At 36.0% G+C, this 25157-nt stretch overlaps 1 protein-coding gene across 6 annotated transcripts in view; it reads left to right on the top strand.

Moving 5' to 3' along the window:
* Positions 1-25157, top strand: part of LOC131158334 (uncharacterized) — a 118327-nt gene that overhangs the window by 13426 nt on the left and 79744 nt on the right. For all 6 annotated transcript variants that reach the window (XM_058113124.1, XM_058113125.1, XM_058113123.1 and 3 more), the window contains exons 3-6: positions 4662-4696; positions 12670-12760; positions 16803-16908; positions 17009-17079. In XM_058113124.1, coding sequence (XP_057969107.1) covers positions 4662-4696; positions 12670-12760; positions 16803-16908; positions 17009-17079 — 303 coding nt within the window. The remainder of the gene's footprint in view (positions 1-4661; positions 4697-12669; positions 12761-16802; positions 16909-17008; positions 17080-25157) is intronic.

Here is a 25157-nt window from a genome sequence, read left to right as displayed (position 1 = left end):
ATAGGATTGATGGAGGGCTCGAGAATGATGGCTTGTACAATTTGGTTCTTATCATACCACTTTTTGATTTCTACTTATTGTGTCTCATTTGGGTTATCCATCACCTACAAAACTACAAGTTTTTCTTATATTCAGGTTTTTTTTTCTCATTTTGAATATATTGCGTGTCAGTTGGGACTGCATGTTAGGACTTCTTTTCCGTCTAGAATCAAGTTTATAATAAATCATTGTTTTCTCTTATTCATTAAGACATTGAAGTCCATATAGAGTCAAGAATTTGACTATTCATCAATATTTTGTGCCGTTTGTGGATGATTTTTTCATGTGTAACTTGGATTTTCTTGTTAAAAGATAGGTCCAAAAATTTAAATGTATTTACTTAATTCTAACAAGAAATAAAAACTTAGTTTAGCATAGGTATTCAAATTTTTTGATCTGATAATGCACTTGAATTTGTTCAAAGTGAGCTTTAATCTTATTTATTGGCCAAAGTATTATTTATCAAGCATCATGTTACATTCCCTCAATAGAATGGAGTAGGTGAAAGCCATAGCATAGTCTCTCCTCCATATTCGTGTTCCTAAAACCTTTTGGACTAATGCTCTTCTTACAACATGTTTTCTGCTCAATTGGATGCCCTCTAGTGTTCTAGGAGGACAAAGTCCCTTCTCCATTATGCATCTAGAATATTCTTGCTCTCTATCGTACCTCAGTGTCTTTGGTAGATCGTACAAGTTCTCTCCCCATGCTGTTAAATGTGTCTTTATCGAGTACTTGTTAGAAAGGTTGTAGATGTTATGATCCCTACACAAAGGAAATATTTTAGTGCGGATGTCACATTTTTTGTGGGGACGCCTTATTTCTTTAGTGCAGTGTCCTCCTTGGATAAATCTATTTTTAGTCCGTGAATGATATTTGATTCCCCACTCATCTATTGATCCTCCAGTTCCTTCCATTACCACTATCCAAAAATCTTCTCTTCTAAATCCATTAGATCCAGACCTGGAGAAACAATTGAGGGCTTATGAATGATGGAAAGCAAGAACAGACATCATTACACCACCATATAGCATTACACCACCATATAGCTGCGTTGTTTGCCCATTGCTGTTTCAAATTTTGGTTTTGGAGATCCATCCCAATGTGACTTGGATTCGCCCATTGCTCATTGGGAGGTACTCGAGCATGAACTTAGTTGTTCTTCGTGACCCTATTGCTCATCATGTTTGAATCCTTCACCTTCCTAGCCTTATTTATTCTTTTGACTCGTATATTTCCTCTATTTTTGTCCCTTTGTGCATGTTGAAGCGGTCGCTAACCCTAGGTGGAAACATGCAATGAATGTAGAAATAGATGCCTTGACCACTCGATGGACATGAGACTGGGTGGATCTTTCTCCTCGGAAGGAGGCAATTAGGCGTTCTTGGGCCTACACCATTAAATATCTCCCTAACAACTTTATTGAATGGCTTAGGCTCGATTGGTTGCCAAGGATTACACCTTCATTTGGTATTGGCTATGTTGAGACCTTCTCTCTTGTTGCTTGACTAAATTCTATTCATGTGTTGATCTATTGGCAGTTAATTTTGATTAAATTTATACTAATTGGATATGAAGACTGTTTTTTTGTATGCAAGTTTGCAAGGAAAGGTATACATGGAGTAACCTCCTCGGTGTGTATATGGATTACATAAGGCCATTTATGGTCTTAAGTAGTCTCCTCGAGCGTAGTTTGACAAATTTAGTGTGGTAGCCTCGCTATATGGCTTTATCTAGTGCTATTCTGATCACTTAGTTTTTGTTGATAAAAAGGAGACAAGTGTGGTACTTCTAGTAGTTTATGTTGATGATACATCACTTGCTGTGATTGGAGTGGATTGTAGATGTTAAGCGCTAAGCAGTGGCTTCAAGCTAAATTCAAATCAAGGACTTCAGTACTATGCGTTACTTTTTTGGTATTTAATATTGTACGGTGTAAGGGTTGAGTCTATCTCAGTGAACATATACCTTGGACTTTCTAAGTGAGACTAGCTTGTTGGGAGCTACACCAGTTGGACCTGAACAGGAAGCTGTCTAGGGATGCAGGACTGGGCTCTAAAAAAATGTTGGGCAGTTGGTTGGAAAGTTGACCTCCTTGATTGTCACTAAACCTTACGTATCTATTGCAGTGGGGGTGATGAGTTAGGTTATAGAAAATCTTGAACAACCACATTAGGATGCTGTTTGCAGGGTTTTGTGGTATATCAAAGGCTCTCCCGGCAAAGGTTTGATATATAGATGCAATACAAACTCTCAGATGATGGAACACTCTAATATAGGGCTTTGTAGATGACCGAAGGTCTCCTACTAGACACTGAACATTTGTGGGAGGTAATCTTGTTACCTTGCATAGCAAGAAACAAACTATTGTAGCAAGATCTAGTGATGAAATAGAATAACTGAGCTATGTCTCACGCTCAAAGTGAGCTTATGTGGTTGAATCTCTTATGTCAAAGATGGGATTTTTGGTAGTGAAGCCAATGGATATGTTTTGTGATAATCATGTTGCCATTGATATTACTAGCAATCTACTATTTCATGAGAGGACAAAGCACATTGAAGTTGACTGTGATTTTGTGAGGGATGCTTGGTTGAAGAAAGTTGTTAGGACTCCTTTTGTGAAATCTGTGGATCAGTTGGGCAATGTTTTTATGAAGCATTTATTCAAGTCTGCCTTGTCTAATTGTTGTAACAAGCTAGGGTTGAGTGATATTTATACACCTTTAGTTTGAGGGGGAGTGTTAGAAGAGAATATGTTATTTAAGCAACTAGGTTGTCTAAGTGAGGGTATTTTTGCCCTCAAGACTTATTATTATTATTATTATTATTATTATTATTATTATTATTATTATTATTATATAAGAGCGTAGACTTGGAGCTGTACGTAAGGTTCTAGGAAATTTGTCGCCTCTTATTCTTTTGCTTTATTCTTCTTCTCTTCTTCTACAACAATGGATTAGAGTGGGGATTTGTCTATTTCTCATTTATGGTTTGTAGATGACACGATCCATCTCTTGCATGGTCATTTGAGTATTATTTTTGATGTTTTTAATCACCAAGAAAATTTTTGAGAGGATATTTGGTTTAAAGATAAATTTTTCTAAAAATGGGATTGCAGGTGTTAATGTGGATCTGGGTGTTCTTTTTTCAACATTGTTAGGTGTCACGGTACAATATTTTAAGTCAGCCTCTTATTTATGTTCCCCTTCATGTGTTAATTCTACTACTGCATCTTCCAGGAATTTGATTTGCTGATGACATTGAGAGAGTTATGAGGGATTTCTTGTTGTCGGGGGTAGGGGGCTTTAGGGATCTTTTGGTGAGGTGGGAGGTGGTGTGTAGGTTTAAATGGGAGGGTAGTTTGGGTCTTGGAAACTTTATGTCTAAAAGCATGGCTGTCCAGGCCAAATGGCTTTCGTGGTTCCTGCTAGAGGATTTATCCTTGTGGCATAAAGTTGTTAAAAGTTTGTACTTTACGTGAATGGGTAGGATACTAACTTGTGTTCTAGATTTTCTTCAGAGAGTCAGCGGATAGCTATCTCTCAAATTTATTCCTTTTTTATTCCCCATACTAGATTTCAGTTGGGCAAGGGGTGTAATATTCTTTTGTGGAAAGATCTTTGGTTGGGGAATGTTGTTTTGTCCACCTCTTATCCTTAACAATTTTGTTTGAGCTCAGGGAAGAATGGTTCCATTTCCTCATTTATTGTTGATCCCAGTGGTTGTTTATCTTATTGGGATTTTCATTTTTGGAGATCCTTGAATGATAGGGAGACGGAAGAGTTATCCTCTTTGTTAGGCTTGTTGAAAAATTGCCGGGTCTCTTTGGAAGTGGATAGTCAGTCCTGGTCTTTGGATTCCTCGGGGTTTATTCTCGCAAATATTTGTGTGATTTTTTGATTAATACCGATTCTTCCTTTCCTCTTTATAAAGCTATTTGAAAGGCCAAAGTCCCCCTAAAATCAAAGCTTTTATTTGGTTAGTTGCTCTTAATAGAATCAATACCAACAATTTATTACAGATTAGGAGACCTTTGAAGGTTGTCTCCAGATGTGTGTATTATGCTCTAACAGTTCAGACTCTGCTTTGCATTTTTTATGATTTCAATTTCTCTTGGGAAGTTTGGAGTCTTTGGAGCAAGTTAGTTGATTATTTTGGGGAATGTGGGGTTTGTTCAGTGACAGTAGGAGAGGGCGGAATTAAGGAAGTGTGCATTTTTCTCAGTTTTTTGGGGTCTGCAGCTTGAATGTAATGCAAGTATTTTCTCACGGAAGAAAGTGCCGTTTTTTCTGGTTTCAGAGAAGATTCATTATTGAGCTTCTCCTTGGTGCGAGGGTCATGGGAACTTTACAGGGGTGTGCTTTTCGGATATTCAGTGCGGTTGGCATTTTTTACTGAATTGTTAGTGTTCTTTGGTTTTTGATTTGTTTTTCTTTGTTTTTTGTCTCGCTGCTTTGTTTTTACCTGGATATTCCTAGATTTTGTCAAGGAGATGCCTTATTTCCTGTTTGTATATTCTTTACCTATCAATGAATTTTTCTTTTGCTATTCATCCAGTCCTAATTGTTGCAGTGCTTCCTTGTTAGTTTTGCACTTATAATCATTGTTGTCATGTGGTGCAGGAAATCAACAAATCAATCTCGCACTATGCCTGCTAGTAAGTGTCTTGGTTTTGTCTTTCTTTGATCCAAGAAAATTATATTATTTTTTGCTAGTTAAATTTTCTTTTGGGATTTTGTTTGCACTTTTGCCTCTTAACAAACTGGTTCTCTTAATTTTAAACCATTTCAATCAACAATTGATGTTTAGTTGCACCTCTTAAATGCCTTTGAATGGATAAGATATTACTTCCTCTCAAATCTCAATGCATCTCTTATTCGTTAGAGATTGATTTGCAAATTCAGAACCTGATTCATTTGTAAGAGCTTAACACTTAAATTTAACAAACAGCCCTTAATGGCATTTATTTAGAGTTGAGCTTGAGCCCTGACAATCTGCTTCCATCTTCACAAACAAGGCGGGCCCTAAACCCACACAGGCAGCATTAATCAGTGGTCTACATGCTGTCATATGTCACTCTTAGTTACAGCATCATCCAGCTGTTGGAATGTTTAAACACAAGGCCTGTCCCAAATAAGTGACACATTTATATGTATTTATCTGTTTAGACTGAGCAGATGTCTGCCTTATTGATTTTTGAACAGTTGCCACTGAACATACTGAATCAACATTAAAGGGTTCTTGACATTCACCTCATGGATGGATTGAAGTATTTTTGGAAACTTTCAGCTGCCTCTATTTCTGCTATCTGGCTTGAGTGTCAATGGATTGATGACAGTTACTTCATATAGGATGTATGGATGAGTAAGAGGTAGATAGTGGTCAAGTTCAGTCCTGCAGAAATATTGGGTCCAGATTGAGGTGTAGTGATATGGATCAGGAGGAAATATTAGTTAGGCTTTGATTAAGATGAGGAAAATTAGCAAGGTTCTGGGATAGGGATTGTGTAGAAATATCAGGATGGATTTTGCATACAATTAGGAAAATCAGAAGGCTGCAGGAGTTGTCGTTGAGGGGCACAAAGAGGAGGCTAATTGTGTGTCTAAATGAATATAAATGAGAAGAAGGGCAGAGAAGATGCGGCAGTCAAGACACCTACTGCTGCAAGCTGGAAGAAGACGGAGCCCCAGATGTTGAAGTGTTTGATAATTACGACAGAACCTTGAAAACCAGTGGCTGGAGTAAAGGTTCCAAACCATTTAGTGAGGAAATGTTGGAGTCCTGGAGGGAGTGCAAGATTTATAGAGTACTCTGAGATGAAAGGTGCTGAAATAAGATTGAAGAAATGGAATGAAGAGGTGTTTGGATTAGGAGAGACTGTCTTCGATCTAAGGTGGGTGAGAGGAGGGACCAACTTGTGGGTTGAGAGGCTATTAATAGGTCCAAGGAGGAGGGGGCATGGGTCTTGGTAATTTGATGTCTAAAAATATTTCTTGGGTGTGTAAGTGGTTATGGTGTTTTCCTTTGGACACTAATTTCCTCTGATATATGGCTATTAAGAATAAATTTGGTCTGCAAGATAACAGGCAGGATGTTAATACTGCAGCTAGAGATTTGTATGGAAGACCATAGAAATTTGTTTTGTAGGAGGCAAATATTTTTTTTTTATTTTTTTATTTTTTTTTCATAGCACTTCTGTTTATTTGAACTTTTAGTTTCATAGAATTGATAAAGATAGGGAGATAGGGGAGCTTTCCCCACTCAGTTTGTGTGTTGGGTGTTCCTCTTTTTTTTTTTTTTTTTTCTTTTATTTATTTATTTATTTTTTCTCTTTTTAACACATTATCAGTATTCTGCGAGGATCTTAGGGTTTGGGGTTTGGATAGGTTGGTGCTTCTTCTAGTAAATCCTTTTATTCTCATCTACCCTGGTCTTCTCATTCTTTTCCATTTTCTGATTAGTTGTGGATAGCTAAAATTCCTTCAAAAGCAAAGGCTTTTGTATGAATGACCATTCTTAATAAAGTTAATGCCAACAATATCTTGCAGATTAGAAGACCTTATATGCCTGTTTCTATTAACATGTTATTTGTAATGTCATTAGCAAGGATAATGCTCATCCCTTTCCTTGTTGCTTATGGGACAACTTTTATGTTTGTTTGTATAGAGCTGTGTTTGTCCTCATTCTTTGGACGCCTTTTTTGCTGAATATATAGAGGTTATGGGAGGCAAAAAAATGCTAGGATTCTGTGGCAGTGTGAAGTTTTTGTTCTATTGGTACTTTGGCTGGAGAGAAATGCATAGGTTTTTCAAGATCATGCTACATCTACTAATTTGATTTGGGACAAAATTGTTTTCTTCATTTCCATGCATATTTTTTTTTTTGTGCAGGTGTTTTGGCGATGTGGTTTTATCTGATATTTAGCATGATTGGTCGTCCTTGTTAGCTTAAAGCCTTAAATTTCTCCTTTTCTTGTTCCATTTATTTATATTTTGTATTTATTATTACTACTTTTGTCATCTTATTGTCTAGAAGATTTCTTATCCTTTGCCTTTAAGTATATTCTTTTACCTTAACATATTCTTTTCCTATCCCAAAAAAAAGTCAAGCAGCATAACTTGGGGGGAGGGGGGGGAGATGGGAAATCAGTGGGAGCCTTTGCAAGGGTGGAAGCAAGGCTGCAAGGGGGTTTGGCTGGGATTGTATAGATGTTGGAAATATTGTGGAAGCAAAAAAATTCAATCCGTTGACAAAAAAGGTTAGGAATACTAAGGGCATGCTCATTTGTGAAAAACACCATTCATTCTCTATTTTATTTTTTGATAATTACAAAACTAGCACTTTGATTTTGAATTTCCCAACATTTATATGGAATAACCGGAAAACAATAAATAAGCGTTTTCCAAGTTATATATATATATATATATATATGTGTGTATATATATATATATATGTATGTATGTATATATATATTGATAATAAAAGAAGGTATATTAGATAGAGATAGAGAAATTACAATGATCGAGGACAAGAAACCCACCTAAAAAAATAAAGTAAAATGAAAAAAGTAAAGAATAAAAAGGAAAAACTAAAATTAACAATTTTTCCTTCATAGTTTACCGATCTGTTCAAGTTAGTTAACCCCCTTTGACCCTTTTTAGATCTGTTTTTACACCCGTCAAAATGCACTTCATTTCCCGAAGATCACAAAACTTTAATTCCAATTCATCCATGAGTTCTTGAATTTCAAAATACTTGAAATCTCCTTCACTGGTGTTGGTAAAATACAGTCTTAGGGCTGCAGTTCATTACCGAAATCGTTATTTTCAAATATAGAGATCCCCTCCAATCCTTCCAAAGGGGTTGGGTGTACATACAATAAGTCCCCTAAAATGTCATTGGAGTCAGAAACATGTCCATAGTGTTCCCTAATTTCATTCAACAGTAAATAATCAAACTCAGTAAGACCATCACTTTCATTATTTGATAAATTCCCCCATTTCATTACCTCGTTTCCTTTGCTAAACCTATCACATGAACTGTCTGCTTTTTTCTTAGCATTTATGTCTTCCATAATAACTAACTCTCCTTCTAAATTCCTCTTTAAAATCTTTGGTACTACCTCACCAGAGTGCTTTCTTTTTCTTTGGACAATTTTTTCATATCCGCACCCATCTGCTCAATCTTCTGACGAGTATAAACCTTGGGACTAGTAGATCCCTTTGCCTTAAGGTCTGAGGCATCAGATATCCTACCCAAAACAGCATCATCTTTGTAAACCTCTGTTGCAGCATCCTCTTGCCCCAGAACACAATCATCAACCAAAACTCCTGAATAGCTTGAAACTTTCCTTCATCACCTATTTCTCCTTTACCCTTTCTATTGCTTCTTTCTAATGAAGATGTAAGACCCTCTTGGCCATCAAGAATCTGTCTAGAAACTGAGCATTGCAAGGAAGAATTTGTACTTGGAATCTGTTTGGAAGACAGCATACCTGTTATGTCCCATATCTGCCTACATCCATTAATGGAAGAATTCTAGGTTTGAAATGCCGGACACCTCTGATCTTCCTCAATCTGGCCTCCAACTGCTGGTGGTTGCAGAACTTGCGGCTCTAGCTGAGAGGGTCCTTCGGTAACAGCTTCATGCAAGTGCTGTTTTTTTTTTTTAATCCATCACTCCTAAGCAAACATCCCTGGTCTTAAGGAACTCTATTGGAAGGGACCTCTTGGGTGTTATTTGAGAACTGAACAGTTCCTTGAGCATTTTCACCAGCCTCTTAGGTCCGATCCACATTATTCAAAAAATGGGCCGGTTTAAAGGACTGGCCCATCTGAGAATGATTCAACTCAGAAGAAACCTCTTTCGTTTCCAAAGGATGGCTCAATTTGTTTTTGCTAGGATTATGGACCTGCTCAATAAGTTGGCCCAAATTAGTTGAAAAAGTAGCTGCTCCTTTTTCAATCACCTGGCCTAGGTCCAAGATGAAATCAAAACTTCTTGGCCCAATATTCTTTGTCTCATCTTCCCCAAAAACAACCCTAGCCGGCTTTGCTAGCTTCCAAGCTTGTTCGAAACCCTAGAAACCTGGACGGTATGCACATTATTCTCCAATCGAACGGCTTTGGTTTCTGCAGCCTTTGGAGGTCACTGACTGGTTGGCAACTGGTTAGCTATGGTATTTTCCAGCTGATTAACGGCATTTGGAAGCTTATCCTTGTTCATCTGAGCTCAGCAGCCACACTTGCAAAACCCATCTTCCTTATCAGCCGTCGTAACTCGATCTCCAGAGAGAACTTGATGATTGCGACCCTCACCTCTAGCTATATTATCTTCCAGCTTGACCTGCCTTCATGATCTGAAATGTGGTTGGCCATCTGCAACTATTTCATCCAAATCTTTTCTTAAATCCTTCGCCAGGTCACAGAAGACACTCATGAAACTTCACCATTCCTCACCTTCTGCACCGCTGGAAATGAACACAGAAACCCTCCTTCAATTCCAGCCCACCCCTAATTCCAGGAACTTTCTCACCTTTGTCAACCTAATTAATAGCCAATAGTTTGTAATACCATTGCGAAAACTTGGATAATGGGCAGGCCCAACGCTCAAGCCCCAATGCACAAGTGAAGAATATAGGGAAGAAGGATCTTCACCCATTTGTAAATGACTCTGAAAATCTCTCTAGCTCCCCATGATTCATGTGGAACTGATCTTATCATGGAGCAATTATAGGATTCCGGTAGCTTGGTTTTGAAAAAGTCTCGCGATGACAAAGAGGAAATAATTAAAAGTGTCAAAATGGTTGAAGATTCGTGTTTTGCAGAGTGGCAAGAGTCAAGAGGATGCTGCAGCCAAAGTTTACAAAGATGGTGTTTTGGGAAGGATATTTGATGCTTCAGACCTTAAGTAAGAGGAATCTAAGGGTCCCAAGGTTTATACTCATTGGAAGATTGCTCTAATGAGTGCGAAAATGAAAAAATTGTCCGAAGAAAAAAGAAAGCACTCTGGTGAGGTAGTTCCAAAGATTTTAAAGAGGAATTTAACAGGAGATTTAAGTATTGTGGAAGGCAGATATGCTAAGAAGATGGGCAATTCTTGTGATGGGGTTACAAAGGAAAGGAAGTAACGAAATGTGGTGATTTATTAGATAATGAAGTGATTGTCTTAGTGGGTTTGATTGTGGTGGGGTTCATTGTTGGATGAAATTAGGGAAGAAGATGGAAATGTTTTTGATTATAGTGATGTGTTAGGGGACTTGTCATATGTACATCCATCCCCTTGGAAGGATTGGAGGGGGTTTCTATATTTGAATACAACGATTTGGTTAATGATTTGCAATGCAAGGGTGGAATTTTACCAACGCTAGTGGAGGAGATTTCAAGGAAGCATTTAGAAGTTCAAGATCTTATGGATAAATTGAATTTAAAGTTTTGAGATCTTGGAGGAAATGAAGTGTCTTTTGATGGGTGTAAAAATAGATCTAAAAAGGGTTAAAGGGAGTTAGCTAACTTGAAGTGTTTGGTGTATTATGAAGGAAAAGGAGAGGGGATTCCTTGGTTAATTGTTAATTTTTAAGTTGAACATTTGATTTCTTCATTTCATTTTAATTTTTTTCTATTTTGTTTTTTGGGTGGAGTTCTTGTCCTATTTTGTTATATCTTCTCCTTCTCTATCTAATATACCTTCTTTTTTTTATCATAAAAAAAAAAGAGTGTTTGCATGTAATCAATTCATATTTTGATTTCCATAATTCTTTACATTCCTGTATAAATTAGTTTACAAAATTCATTTTAGACTCTTGAGTTTGGGAATTATTCCCCACTTTAATCCACCAAATATACCCCTTGGACAAACAATATGTTATGAAGCTTCCCCCCATTTTAATGTAATGATTCCAAAAACCCTTAGATGGGATGAAATAAGTTTATCTGACCAATGGTCAAACAAAGAGCCCTTCCCCCACAAGTTCAACCACCAAATAGATCATTTGGAGGATGTATTAAATGCGATTACGGTGATATAGGGATTAGATTTCAAAGAGAAAGATCAGATGCTGACTCTGTCTCATCTGTTGACAATATTTATACTAGACCAACTATTTCTAGACAAAGAAATTCAAATTAATTTCTTAAAAGATGATCTTGCTTATGAAAAAATTAAACAGTGACTTATTAACAAAACTTTTCAAAATAAAGTTGAAGTCACCAAAACTCAGATGAGTAAAGAAATATGCTCTGACCTCCCTACTGCATTTTGGGAAAGAAAGAAACATGTAATAGAGCTACCTTATGAAAAGAACTTCTCTGAGAAATATATCCTGACTAAAGCCAGACCAATACAAATGTCTAAAGAAATTTTAGACTATTGTAAAAATGAGATCCAAGATCTTCTTGACAAAAAACTAATTAGAAAATCTGAGTCCCCCTGGGGTTGCTGCGCATTTAATGTGCAAAAAGCTTTAGAATTAGAAAAAGGAGCTTCCAAATTAGTAATCAATTACAAACCCCTGAACAAAGTCTTAAGATGGATCAGATATCCAACCAAATAAATCAGACCTGTTGGACTGGGAAATGGTGGGTTTTTTTTCCGTGAAAGAATCTTAACTCTCTTAATGGAGGTTTGATTTATCTTTGGGAGGTATAAAAGTTTATTTGTTGTTTTATAATGGCAGTTGATTCACTAAAATAATTTTTTAAGAAGCTGTTGGGAATGAAGTAACTTTTGGCAGGACTACTCTGGAAGATGAGGGGCCTTCTAAACTTGCTTTATTTGCATGGCAAAGTAGATTGGGGAAGAGTTCTGACTTCTGATGGCTTAATGAAATGAAGAATTTATTTTGCAAAAATTGACAGCTTAATGTGCAGGTGATTCAGTTGACAGTTTGCTTGTGGATGAGGATCCTCTCGTGTTTGGCTTTTTGGGGCATAAGGTTTCTTTTGGCTGGTGGTGGAGATTGTGGATAAAAGGGTTTCAATTCATATTGATTGGTTCAAAACATCAAGGAATGGAAATCATTGATAAAAAATAGACCAATTTTTAAATCATCATGATTCTGCTTACCTCAATATTTGTATTTTAACATTGAATTTCTTATTTGTCTATTTGTTTTGTTAAAAAACTGTCTTTGACTTTTGCGGTATAAAAAATATTTTCTGGCAATTGAGTACACCATATTACCTTGATGGGTTGATGAAAAGATTTTTGTGCTGGCTTTGTTCAATATTGTATCTATTAGCCTTTAGTGCTTGTGTATCTTTATCTGCATTTTTATTTTGGAGGGGTTTTTTGGGTGGGGGCGGGGGGGGTCCCAGATTTGCTGGTTACTCCCCCTACCTAGAATCTAGGATTGTAGGATTATTGGAAGTTTATTAATCCAACAATTTGTTCCAAATTTCCAAGTGCACTGGGGATTAATGTAATGCTGCTTTCTGAGTTGATCGTATGGGCTTCTCATATGTGTCCCCTTTTATACGTTTGCTTCACAAATTATCTGAAGTTTCCATGTATATGATATTTTTGTGAACGAATTACCATGATCACTTTTTCATTTGATTTATTAGGAATTGCTGTTTATAGTTCTTAATTTCTTTTTGTTGTGTCATTATTTATGTGATTGTTTTCTTTTAGAGGCTCCTGCCCTAAATTCACCATCAGATAGGAAATCTAAGAATATTGTCTTGGACACTCAGTTTGAAGAACGGCTGGAATCAGTTAGAAGGTGCAGTTATTATATTTCAGTTGTTCTATTAAAGCAAATGTTTCTTAGAAGTATTTTCCTGGCAGAGTATTTATGCGAAATTACCTACATTATTCTTTCGTTGATTTTGTTGGAGATCGTATTCTTTGTTTCAAATTCTAGCATAACGTTTTCTTGCCATTTTCTTTTAATTTTTTTTTTCTAGGCCTTGTCATTTTGCTTGGATTTTGTATATCTGTACACATATGAGCCTATCAAATTATTGTCCAAGCATATTTCCCCCCTCTTATTTATTTAGTTGTTTATTTCTTCTGTTTCTTTATTTTACTAAGTATTGTGGTAGATGTTGTTTCTACAAGTTAGTAACATTGCTAAGCTTTGAATTTCATGAGAAAAAGTGACAAAATTAAAAAGCATTATCTTTGTGATATTCAGCTTGTCTTGACTTTGACAATTATGTTAGGAGGTTTAAAAATAGGTTAGGCAAGTGAAATATTTGACATTTCAGATCACATCTCTGCCAATATCTATTAGGTGATTTAAAAGGGATGATAGCCATCGGCGAATTAGCCACCATGATCATGCCAGTGAAATTCAATTTGGTTGAGATGATATAACTATTTGAGACGTCATTGACTTTAAGTTCCTAATTTGGTAAATTTATGTGACACAGACTTGCTTTGTCTAATATATTTCATTGTTTGGAAAAACCAAAAGAAAAGAATGTAACTCACTCTGTGTGGTGCATGACACATTTGTTATATATACTTGGGCACAATGTTTTGTTTTGGGTGTCTCATCAAATTTATTTAGCCCAAAATATTGGGGTGCTGAAAAAAATGTTAGAGGGGGTAGGTATCACAGGTTCTAAATTACCCATGAATTTTCCCTGGAACCCTCCAAATTAATACCAGCTATCCACTTTTTCATAAATTAACTTATAACCCTGAAACGCTCTCAAAAAGCTGTAAAAGGGAAGCACATTTAAAAAAGACTATGTATGATCCTACTGAAGAATGAGAAAGAGATAATGTCATGAGACTGAAGATGAGAGACCAGTCATTACAAGCCCCAATACCTCTCACAAACTATCAAACGATGTATACCATTGTACTCAAACAATCAACTACCAAGACAAACATGAATGGGGACAACATATCTCCTTGCCTAACACCTGTTGAAGCCTTAAACCACAATTTAGAGTCACCACTAATAATAATAGAAGAAGAAGCATCATACAAACAACCTCTCATCTAAGGCCTCCACCTATACCCAAGGACTCTCTCCAAAACATTATCTAAAAACTTCCAACTATCTCGATCATAAGCCTTTTCAAAGTCCAATTTGAACGCGATACCCCTTAAATTACTCCTCACATCTTCCACAACCTCTTTAGCCCCTAAAATGGCATTCATAATCTGCCACCCCTACAGTACATGCACGTGGATTATATATTAATGTTCAAAATATTAGTATGATGAAACCATTTTCAAATATTTTAGGAGAAAACTGTTTTTAAATGATGTCCTTTTAACGTTAAGAAAATTGCATATCAATAATGGGGAACAAAAATCACATGTCTGGTTCTTACCATCTCTCCTGGCTGATACTCAAGGTTATGATGCTGCAAGGGATATTTTCAATTTGGAATTGTGACTTGGATATTCTTTTAGCTTGATAAATTTTAACAATATCATTGTGTGATATTGGCATGTTGTTGAGCCTTGTTTTTTGTTTTTGTTTTTTTGTTTTTTTCCGTTCAAAATTTTCTTTTTTGTCATTCAAAACAGATCAGTATGTGGTTGGTATTAATGGCTATGGTAACTTGGTTAGTAACTGGATTGGTTTTAAATTTTCTTGGGAACACTCAGTTGGACATTAGAAGTCAATATTCTTCAATAAAGGTAGTAGTAATTCTATAACTGTTATACTCTTTTTCATTAGCTATAAAGTGGGTCATGGCTTTTGCATTTGTTTTTGTGAGCATATTTCTTTTCCTACCCTTTTTCCTCATTTTTTTTTTTTGGCTCTCCATGGTTCACAGATCATAATGCTCCTATTTCTTCATTCATATTGCTTGAAGGCAACACTGTTTAGTTGGATTTTCATTTTCACAGGGACCTTAATAATTGGGAGGTGAAGGAGCTTTCATATTTGTCTCCTTTGCTGGACACATTTCTCCCTTCTACTAGGAGGGGCATTTGGGTTTGGATTTTTGATAGTTTGGGGACATTTTCTTCTAAATTGTTTTTAATAATATGCTTTGGTCATCCAGGTCTTTCCCTCCTTGTTGTTCTATCTGGAAAGCAAATGTTCCTTCTAAGAGATTGTTTTATGCAATCTGCCACAGTTGGAGGTGCTCTTAAGGGTTGATCCCTCAATTTATATTCAATTTGCGTGTTTTTTTTTTTGGGTGGGGGGGGGGGGGGGGGAGTGGGGGGGGTGGTTGGTTGGAAAGGAATCAGCACATTTTTTAATGGAATGTTTTGACTTTCACAATTGCTTTGGGATAGGATTTGGTTTTTGGCTTCTCTCTGGGCAGCTTTTGCTAATGGTTTCAGAGGGATTTGCATTTTCTATTTCCTGCAAAACTGGTAGGCTTTACTGATTTTATTCTGTTTATTGTTTTTTCTTTCATTTTTATATTATTTTATTTTATTTTAGGAGTATATCTTATCCACCACTATTTGTATTCTTTTTTCTCTGAATTATTTTTTAATGAAAAAATGTTTAGTTCTATTTTTTTTTTCCAGAGAGAGAGAGAGTTGGGTTTATCTAGAATTGATTAGCAGCTTTTATATTTACTTCTTCCAGAGGCTTTGGTAGAAGTGAGGATGTTAGTCGATTGTGGTACTGTGTGGTTTTTCACTGTTTTGTGGGGGATTTGGTTGGATGTAATAGCCTTACCATTGACTGTTTTGTTTTTTTTTGATAGATACATTTACTTTTATGCTTTTTGGTTGGATTAGAAAAAACATTGATCAGTACTCTGAAATGGCGAAATAATAGGCTTTAGTATTTAATCCTTTGCTGTTGTCTCAATACAAATTTGATAACAAAATAACTTTATGGTTTCACTAATTATCTACTGCCTTTGAACACAAGAAATCTGCCATCAATATCTCCAATTTACAAGCTACCTGCACACTTAAAGAAAATACTAGCAGAAAAGTAAAGAAAAAAAAAAAGGGAGAGATAATATAAAGGAACAATGTCAGAATCTATGTATGATCCCCTAAGAATAAGCCCCCTTCTTGCTATCCAATTTCCTAGACATTCTCAATGGCCAAATCGCATAAGGACAATGCCTTAGGGTCATCCTCGAATGGAACATCTAAGTAGGGGCCATTGTGAAACCACACAACTAGCCAGCTTAGCAAACTGAGGTAAAACATTATCCTCTAATTTAATGCCTGCCAACCCACTCTTATGATTTTACTTAACAATTCATCTGCAACCTTGTCACCCTCTCAAACACTTGCAAAAGCGTAATCACATTAGATAATTTTCTAAATCATATTCTAGAAAAATAAAATAAAATAATTTCTTTTTTCATTCCTGAAATCCATCCATTGTATCATTGTGGCTTCTTGAAATTTTGAAAAGGAAAAATAAATGAAAATAAGAAATGAAAGCAAAGTCCTTCTCAAAGCAGTTTGCTATCTTGAATTATGTCTACTTGTTCTAGATTTCTTTTCTTGAAGTGCCTGTATCTTGGCTTCACCACATTCCTCAATGTGTTTTATGTCCATTGAATTTTAATTATACTCATCTCTAGGGGTTGATCTACATATATGAGTGCTATCGTCAATGGGGAAAGCATGAAACAAGTGTTAACTACTCCTTAGGTTTAATCCTATTTGAGAGGCATTCTCTTTTAAGTTTACTGCTTCCCCTGATATAATTTCATTATTAAAACTTTGAGTCAAGATTCATAGAGTAATCATTGCTTCCATGTGGATAACTTGATATTGAGTTTATTGAAAATATTTGAAAGACATTCTGTTGTAGTAATATGTCATAGTCGCTGATTGATCAATTTCTGTCTTTTTCTGTATTAAAGGTCAGCTTATGAGCAGAAAAAGGCTAATGAAAGTGAGGAATATGGAGCAATTGATTATGACGCACAGCCAAAGTCAGAGGAGAAAACAATTGGACTCGGTACTAAGGTGAAAAATCCATGGATTGGATCCAACTCTTACCCAAAATGCCATTTTAGATTATCCTCATCTTGTTGTGTTCACTAATTGAAACTGTGACATGGAATAGGTTGGAGTAGGAGTAGCTATAATCGTCTTTGGTTTGGTTTTTGCTCTCGGAGACTTTATTCCCAACGAAAGGTACTTTAGTTTATAAATTTTGTTTATCTTGGCATTTTTCTTTTTTCTTTTTAATAAGAACAGTTGATTGTTTTATTTCTTGTTTCACTTGTTTGGCCTTGAAACTGCTTTATTTATATGATTTCATTCTTTTAGTATATGTTAATGGCTATTTTGGTAGTTTAGCATTATTAGTATGTGCTACAGTTATGTTAGTGTGAGTTAGTGAGGGTATTATGGTCATTGGCATGTACTTGATATATATTGTAAATTGAAGGAGATACCTATCGTTAAGATTAGGTCTTTCATTTTATCCAATTATTCAACATGGTACCAGACCTAAGTGCATACCAAACCAAACCCTGAACATCAAACCAAAACCGAACCCTAAAACCAAAACCGAAACCTCAAACCTGCGGCTGTAGAGGGATTATTTGCACTACCAAAGACCAGAAGCAAATTTCAGAAGCTGCTAGAAAGCTTATGTAGTTTCCAGAAAATCTTGGATGCTGGTTCCCTTTCAGAGACTCAACTAAATCCTTAATATTTCGCAAAAATAACCACATAGACTCACATAGACCTTGCTTATCTATTGATCAGTAAAATATCATAGCCAGGGAGTATCCATGCACCGTGTAATGGTCTTGGGCCCAACTCCGATGAGGTATTTTCCGCTTTGGCCCATTGGCCTCACGAGTTTGTCTAATAAAAGGAGCTTCACATAGTTGGAGCCCATACCATCCTTATAGGCTCAAGATCTCCTTCGTACACATATGATGTGGGACTGTGAGAGGCTCTCTTGTCCGATCTTTGATGTCATTGTTAGAGTGGCTTACACCTCTGTGTGGGATCCACCCACATGATAGTACCCCCAGGGTGGCTTTAATACCAAATGTAATGGTCTTGGGCCCAACCTTCGATAAAGTATTGTCCGCTTTGGCCCATTGACCTCACGGGTTTGTCCTATAAAAGTTGCCTTGCATAGTTGAAGTCCAAACTATTCGTACAGGCCCAAGATTTCCCTAGTATACATTTGATGTGGAACCGTGACAGGCCGCCACGTGCCGGTTGGAGGCCGGCAGCTCCAACTCCACATACTGGCACATGAGAGTATTTTGAGCAAGTTTTCGACTATGATTTTTTCTAGAATGGTTTGATTTCCTTCGTAGACCATAATATCAAATTGTTGGTCATGTTTTTTGTTCAAAGATTCAACATTTTTCGATCACTCATGGCAATTCTTCAGTATTATTAAAGTGATTTGTTAGAGGTTATATTTGTCTTTTAATATTATTATTATTGAGTGTGTTAGTAAACTTAGTATGTTAATTAGTGAGAGCTAGTATGGGTATTATTGTCATTAGAATGTATTTAAATTCGTATTATAAATAGAGGGAGAGACCTATCTTCAAGTTATTTCATTCATTTTTAATCAAATTTGAACATTGGTATCAAACATGGTTTGAAATCGCGGTCACGGGTAACGTCGTGTAACGGTCGTGGGTGTCGTAGGACGCGGGTGTTATGTAATGAGAAGTGAGCGTAACAGTTGTGAATTTTTTCCACGCATGCACAACCATACCAAATTCGAAAAATGAGCATGAAATCCATTAATACATGATTTTTAATGAATTTTGAAGGCTTTCATTCAACCTACAAATGCTTTTTAATAGGCATTATAATTTTTATATGAATTTTAGTGCGCTGTTTACAAAAAAGGGCATATTTTTTTTTATAGTTTGCATTACTTTTATGGGCAAAAAGATGTAGAAATGTAATTAAAATGAAGAATCAATTAATTAAAGACATAAAGTTACTAAAAATGAGTCCATAGTCTCAATCCTCAATATACACATTACACATACATGAATTTGAAAAATGATTGATATCAAATATCAATAAATAGTTGAAAATACATGAATACAATATTACAAATTTATAACATAACACATGTCACCACCAAAAAGAATGACGTGGAGGGTCTACATAATTTGCATCTGTATCTTGAGATTGGGATTGGGAATTATCTCCCGACCCTTGTGGAAATACATTGCTGAATATACCCAAGTTTGCGTTATTTCGTTGTTGCTTCTGAATATTATAGGAGGTGCATAATCTCCTCTTTGACCATATCCTGAATAATGTCCGTAAGTTGGGGCTGGGGCTGACTCTGGGTAGTGTGTAAAAGAAGACTCACTATGAGATGATGGATATGCTGGATGAGATCCATATGATTATGATAATGAATCATCTAAACCAAAGTCGCCAAAACTACAAACCACACCATATGAATCTTCAGCAGAATCACGATCTCGGTGTTGGTTACTTATTTTACTTTTTGCACTATGACTCTCACTAGGGTCACCACTAGTAGCACTCCTCCTAGGTTGTGAAGATTGGTACCCTTGAGGATTACCCAAGTCATAATTTTTGGGTATATCAAGTAGTCCGTAACGACTTTGAGGATATGTTTCCCCCTACAAATGATGTCCCTATATCATACCCATAACCATATTTTGCACCACCACCACCGCCACCCCCAACCCCAGTCCCAGCACCACTAGGTCCACTACCACTACCATCATCATCACTTGGTGGGCTCATACCAAGATTATCATCACTTTGTGTACGTTCAGGACTTGAACTTGAATCATGCATATTTATTGGTGGTTGATCATCCCCTTGTGTAGTACCACCGACCTCTTCATCTAACCAATTTGAGTTGTCCTGATCATCGAGTAATGGTGCCTCTCTTTCCTGTAACCATGGACTCAAAAGGATCATCTTCTTTGAAAATGTAGTCCAAATTAATAGGGTTAAAGCTATCTTCAATGTCCTGTTGGCTTTTTCTCATTGTATGTCTCAACTTTAACCTCATGTTGTAATGCATGAACACAAGTTTTTTGTATTCTCATGTACTTTAGTCTATTTCTTGTTTTCGTATAGATGAGGCTAAAGGTGCTCCAATTACGCTCACAATTTGAAGCTTGGAGGGTTGGAAGAGTTAGATAGAAAGGAAGAAGACATGATCCTTTCTAGGGAGGAAGAAGTTAAAAAGATTTCTTTAAAGAATGAATTGAAAGAGCTAATTTTGAGGACATGAGAATTTGGAGGCAGAAGACCAAGTTTGAATGGGTTAAAGATGGTGATTGTAATTTTAAAGTTTTTCATAGGATAGTGAATGGAAAAATGAGGAAAAAATTGATTAGGGAATTGGAGGTGGATAAGGGGGGTTATTATCTTGGATCCTAATGTAATTGCCTTTGAGATCACTGATTTTTATTATAATCTGTATATTGAGGTGGATGAGAGTAGACCGATAGTTGAAGGATTAGAATGGGATCCTTTGTTTGTGGATAAGATAGCTTGGTTAGAGAGACCTTTTGAAGAAGTGAAAGTTAGGGCTACAGTTTTTGGGATGGAGAGGAATAAAGCTCCTGGGTTGGACGGTTTTAATTTAGATTTTTATCAAGATTGTTGGGCTGTGGTGAAGAATGATCTGGTGAAGGTTTTAATGAACTCTATTGGAATGGGGGTTTTAAGTAAGAATATTAATTCTTTGTTTATAACTTTGATGCATAAGAAAGTAGGTTTATCAAGATCTCTGACTATAGATCGATTGGTTTAGTTTCAAGTGTTTATAAAGTAATCACCAAAGTGCTAGCTCAGAGGTTAAGTGTGGTGCTTGATAAGACTATTTTTAAGGCCCAAAGTGCTTTTGTGGGGGCAGACAAATTGTGGATGCAATCCTACTTATGAATGAAGCCGATGAGGATTTGAGGAGGAGGAAGAAGGGGCTTGCTTATAAGCTGAACTTCGAAAAGCTTACGATAGAGTGAGTTGGAACTTTATGGAGAAGATTTTTGTGAGGAAGGGGTTTGGAGAGAGATGGCATAGATGAATGAAAGGTTGTATGTCTAATGTGAATTTTGCGCAATAGTGAATGATGAGCACAAGTCTTGGTTCAAGGCCCTGAGGGGGATTAGATAAGGAGATCCTCTTTCTCTGTTCTTGTTTGTGCTAGTGGCTGATGTTTTGAGTAGAGTGGTAGAAAGGGCCGTGGATAGAGGTTTAGTGAAAGGCCTTAAAGTGGGTAGGGGGGAGATCACGGTGTCGCACCTTCAGTTTGTAGATGATACTATTTTTTTTCTGGAGGGTCATAACCCTTTTTTTATTAATATTTTGGGTCTCCTTAAAATCTTGAAAGGGTTTTGGGGCTTAAGATTAACTTGGGGAAGAGTGGTATTGCAACTATTAATGTGCCTGCAGAGGTAATCCTAGATCATGTAGTTTTTGGGATCCTATGGTGGAGAGAGTGTCCAAGCGTTTAGATGGGTGGAAGGGAGCCCTTTTTTCTTCGGGAGGAGGATTGCTCTAATTTAGGCTTGTCTTTCTAGTATTCTGTTATATTTTCTTTCTATTTTTAAAATTCCAATGGGAGTCCCTAGTAGGGTTGAGAGAATTATGAGAGATTTTCTTTGATCAGGGGTAACGGGTTCTAAGGATCATTTGGTGGGTTGGGAGGTGGTTTGTAGGACTAAGAGGGAGGGTGGTTTGGGTCTTGGAAATTTGGTGTCTAGAAACATGGCTCTTTTGGATAAATGGCTCTGGTGGTTCCCACTAGAGGTTTCTTTATTGTGGTATAGAGTTTTCAAAAGTAAATTTGGACTTGATGGGAATGGATGGGATACTAATTTGGGTTTTAGATGCTCTTCAGACAGTTTGTGGAAAGCTATATCTTAGATTTACCCTCTCTTTATTCCCCATACTAAATTTGTTTTGGGTAAGAGTTGTAATATCTGTTTTGCAAAGACCCGTGGATGGGGTGTAACGCCCCGAACCCTTAAACCTTGGTCCGACGCGTTATACCTGATAAAATCCTGATAATCCATAATCCATAATATACACAGCGAAAAACATAACCATAATCTCTATATAACATAATACCAGAGTTTACTAATTCTAACTACCAACCATAATAAATTAATCATCCACCTGTATTCAAATATATACATATCTCCAAACATTATTTAGTATTCATAATACCAGTATGTTTCACAACCTTTCATAATATCTAGAAGACTTGAAATACAAAACATAAAACATAACATATACATCTCAAAATTAACATAGAAATATACCATTTTCTTTTTCTATTTTCCAATAATGCTATAAAAATCTTGAGCTCTCTAAGCTTGATCTCGAGGAACTCCTGAAAAAGATAATTTCATATTCAGGTGAGACACATCTCAGTAAGGGAAGAAACAATATATTAAACTCAGCGTGTGGCCATCATGAGATTATACATATCATTTTATAATTTTTGGAAATTATTAACATAATACTAAAAGTCATTTTTTGAACCTAACAATCACATGCAAAGGTTTACCCACGAGATTATCCAAGGATAGGGGTGATTACCCGCCCATACAAGTAGCACCCCTTTGCTCTGATACTTGGGTAACCCAAAGGTCACTACTGAAGCATATCAGAGCACTCACCTTACTCAGTAAGCCCTCAAGTGTTAACTTGATATTGTACTCACGCATTCAACAATAGTTTACTGGCAAAGGCCCTAAAGATAGGGAAATCTACCCGCCCATACAAGTAGGTTCCCTTTGCCCTAGTACGTTATGCGGCTATTGCCACATTTGAGGCTACTAGTGCACTCGCCTTACTCAGCAAGCCCTCAAGCGAAGAGTGTGCCCCGCCCAAACGTAACATGTTCTACATACATAAATACTTCTAATCTCATAATACATCATTCTTTCCATTGTTATTCAATCATTCACATTCTTTCATGTTCATAACTTAACATTTTCTTGTGTTTCACTTTAAGTGACTCTTTCCCATTTGTATCATTCACATTTCACATTTCATTTCATTGCATTGTCATTCCTTGTCATTTCATTGTCATAACATTTTCATTTTAGTCATTTGTACTACAGCCGCTCTTTAGCCGTCATCAGTTAGTTTACATAGAAATGCGTTAGAATCTGCTACAGTTAGTCCACATAGAAATGCGCTAGAATCTGCTAACCCGTCTTTCAGTTGTTGTACCTTTACATGGTTGCATTTAACATACACGGGCAACATTGTCCATATCATATTTTATTCTCATTGCTTACTTACTTAGCTTGCATCTTATACATTTAACATATAATTTGCACAGATTCTCATGCCACACAATCTAACGGTAAAATTCATACATATTTCTCATAAAATAAACCAACCCACATTTAACATTTATATACTCAAAATACACTTCATTTCTTACATAATTCCTTAGAAAATTCCTTTCACTTTCGTTCATTTACTTTCACACATACATAACTATATAAACAACCTTAGGCTCAGAAAACATGAATTTCATGGTGGCATTTTGAACCCACATAAAAACATATATACATAAATAACACATGATCTTTTTTTAATTCATGAAAAACTTGATTTAATATATAAATTTCCCCCTTACCTGATTTTTTGAACTACGCCAACAGGGATCTCAAAAAATACCTGCGGCGCTCACCTGGATCCTGAATAAAAAATTCTAATTCTATTAAATTAACCCTAAATAAAATATTATTTTAATATTTCCTAGGGCCATAAATTCTAAATAAATAAATATATCCTTAAATTTAGCCAAATTACCAAAATTTCCAAATCCCACTCTTGCTTTGGAGTAGTGCCTAGAAAACCCCAATTAAAAAATTACCTATGTCAAAATGACGACGATGACGACTAGGACCTTGTGGTGGTACCTGATCGTCGATTTGACAGCAGATTTAACGAAAAATTGAGAAAGTAGGGGAAATATACCTTTTCCTAGGAATGGTGCCTATGCTGCTCCCACGACAAATTCGTTCCAGTAGAAATGTTGGTGGCAGAGTTAGGAACCCAACGGCATTTTCCGTTTCCCGATCGGTTGAGTATCCGCCAAGAAATGAGGAGAGAGAGAGAGATGGAGATGAAGAGGCGACGAACGACTGAGACAACTGAGAGAAGGGGAGAGGCGTAGAGAGAAATCTCTGCAATTCCCTTTACAGGAAGCTTCAGCTTCCTTCTTTCCTTTTTTTTTTTTTTTTTTTTTTCCTTTTACTTTAACTTAACTTATATATATATATATATATATATATATAAGTTTATTTAAACTTTAACTTATATATATGTATATATTATATATATATATATATATCTTATTTCAATATGTTTTTTTTTTTCCTTATCATACTATATATTTTACTTATTAATTTAATTAATTAATTTCATAATATTTAATTAATTAATTAACTAATTAATAATTACTCTTAATTTTTTTTTCATACTATTTCTTTTTATTTGTTTATTTAATTCATTAATTTAATAGTGTTTAACCAATTAATTAATTATTTAAAAATTTTTTTTTTTTTCGGGTTATTACATGGGGAATGTTGTTTTGTCCACCTCCTTTCCTTGCGTTTTTCAATTGAACTCAGGGCAAAATGATCCTATTTCTTCATTTAGAGAAGATTAGGACGGTCCTTTACCCTCTTGGGATTTCCATTTTAGGAGAGCCTTGAATGATAGGGAAGCTATTGAGTTATCTTCTTTATTGGTTATGTTGAATAATTGTAGGGTGTCCTTTGAAAATGATAGCCGATATTGGTTGTTGGATTCTTTGGGAATCTATTCTTGTAAATCATTCTTTGGATTCTTCATTGGGACAAATTCCTCTTTCCTCTTTACCAAATTATATGGAAGGTCAAAATTCCCCCTAAAATCATAGTGTTTCTTTTGTTGGTTGTGCTTAATAGGACAAATACTAATGACTTGTTGCAGATGAGGAGACTGGCTCTCCGTCCTGATATTTGTATGCTTTGGTTTAATTGTTTAGAGTTTTTGTCTCACCTTTTCCTGCATTGCAATTATGCATGGAAGGTTTGGAACAAGTTATTAAATTACTTTGAAGAAAACTGGATTTGTCCTAGAACAGTGGAGGAGTTCTTGGCAATTTCTTTTGTGGGGTAAAGGAGGAAGAAGGAAGGAATTGCATTATGGAATTGTGCTATATTTGCAGTGTTTTGGGGCTTGTGGAAGGAACATAATGTGCCTATATTTGC

This window comes from Malania oleifera, chromosome 6 (assembly GCF_029873635.1).
Source record: "Malania oleifera isolate guangnan ecotype guangnan chromosome 6, ASM2987363v1, whole genome shotgun sequence".
In the NCBI taxonomy this organism is placed as follows: Eukaryota; Viridiplantae; Streptophyta; class Magnoliopsida; order Santalales; family Ximeniaceae; genus Malania; species Malania oleifera.
This window is presented reverse-complemented; position numbering and strand designations above follow the sequence as displayed.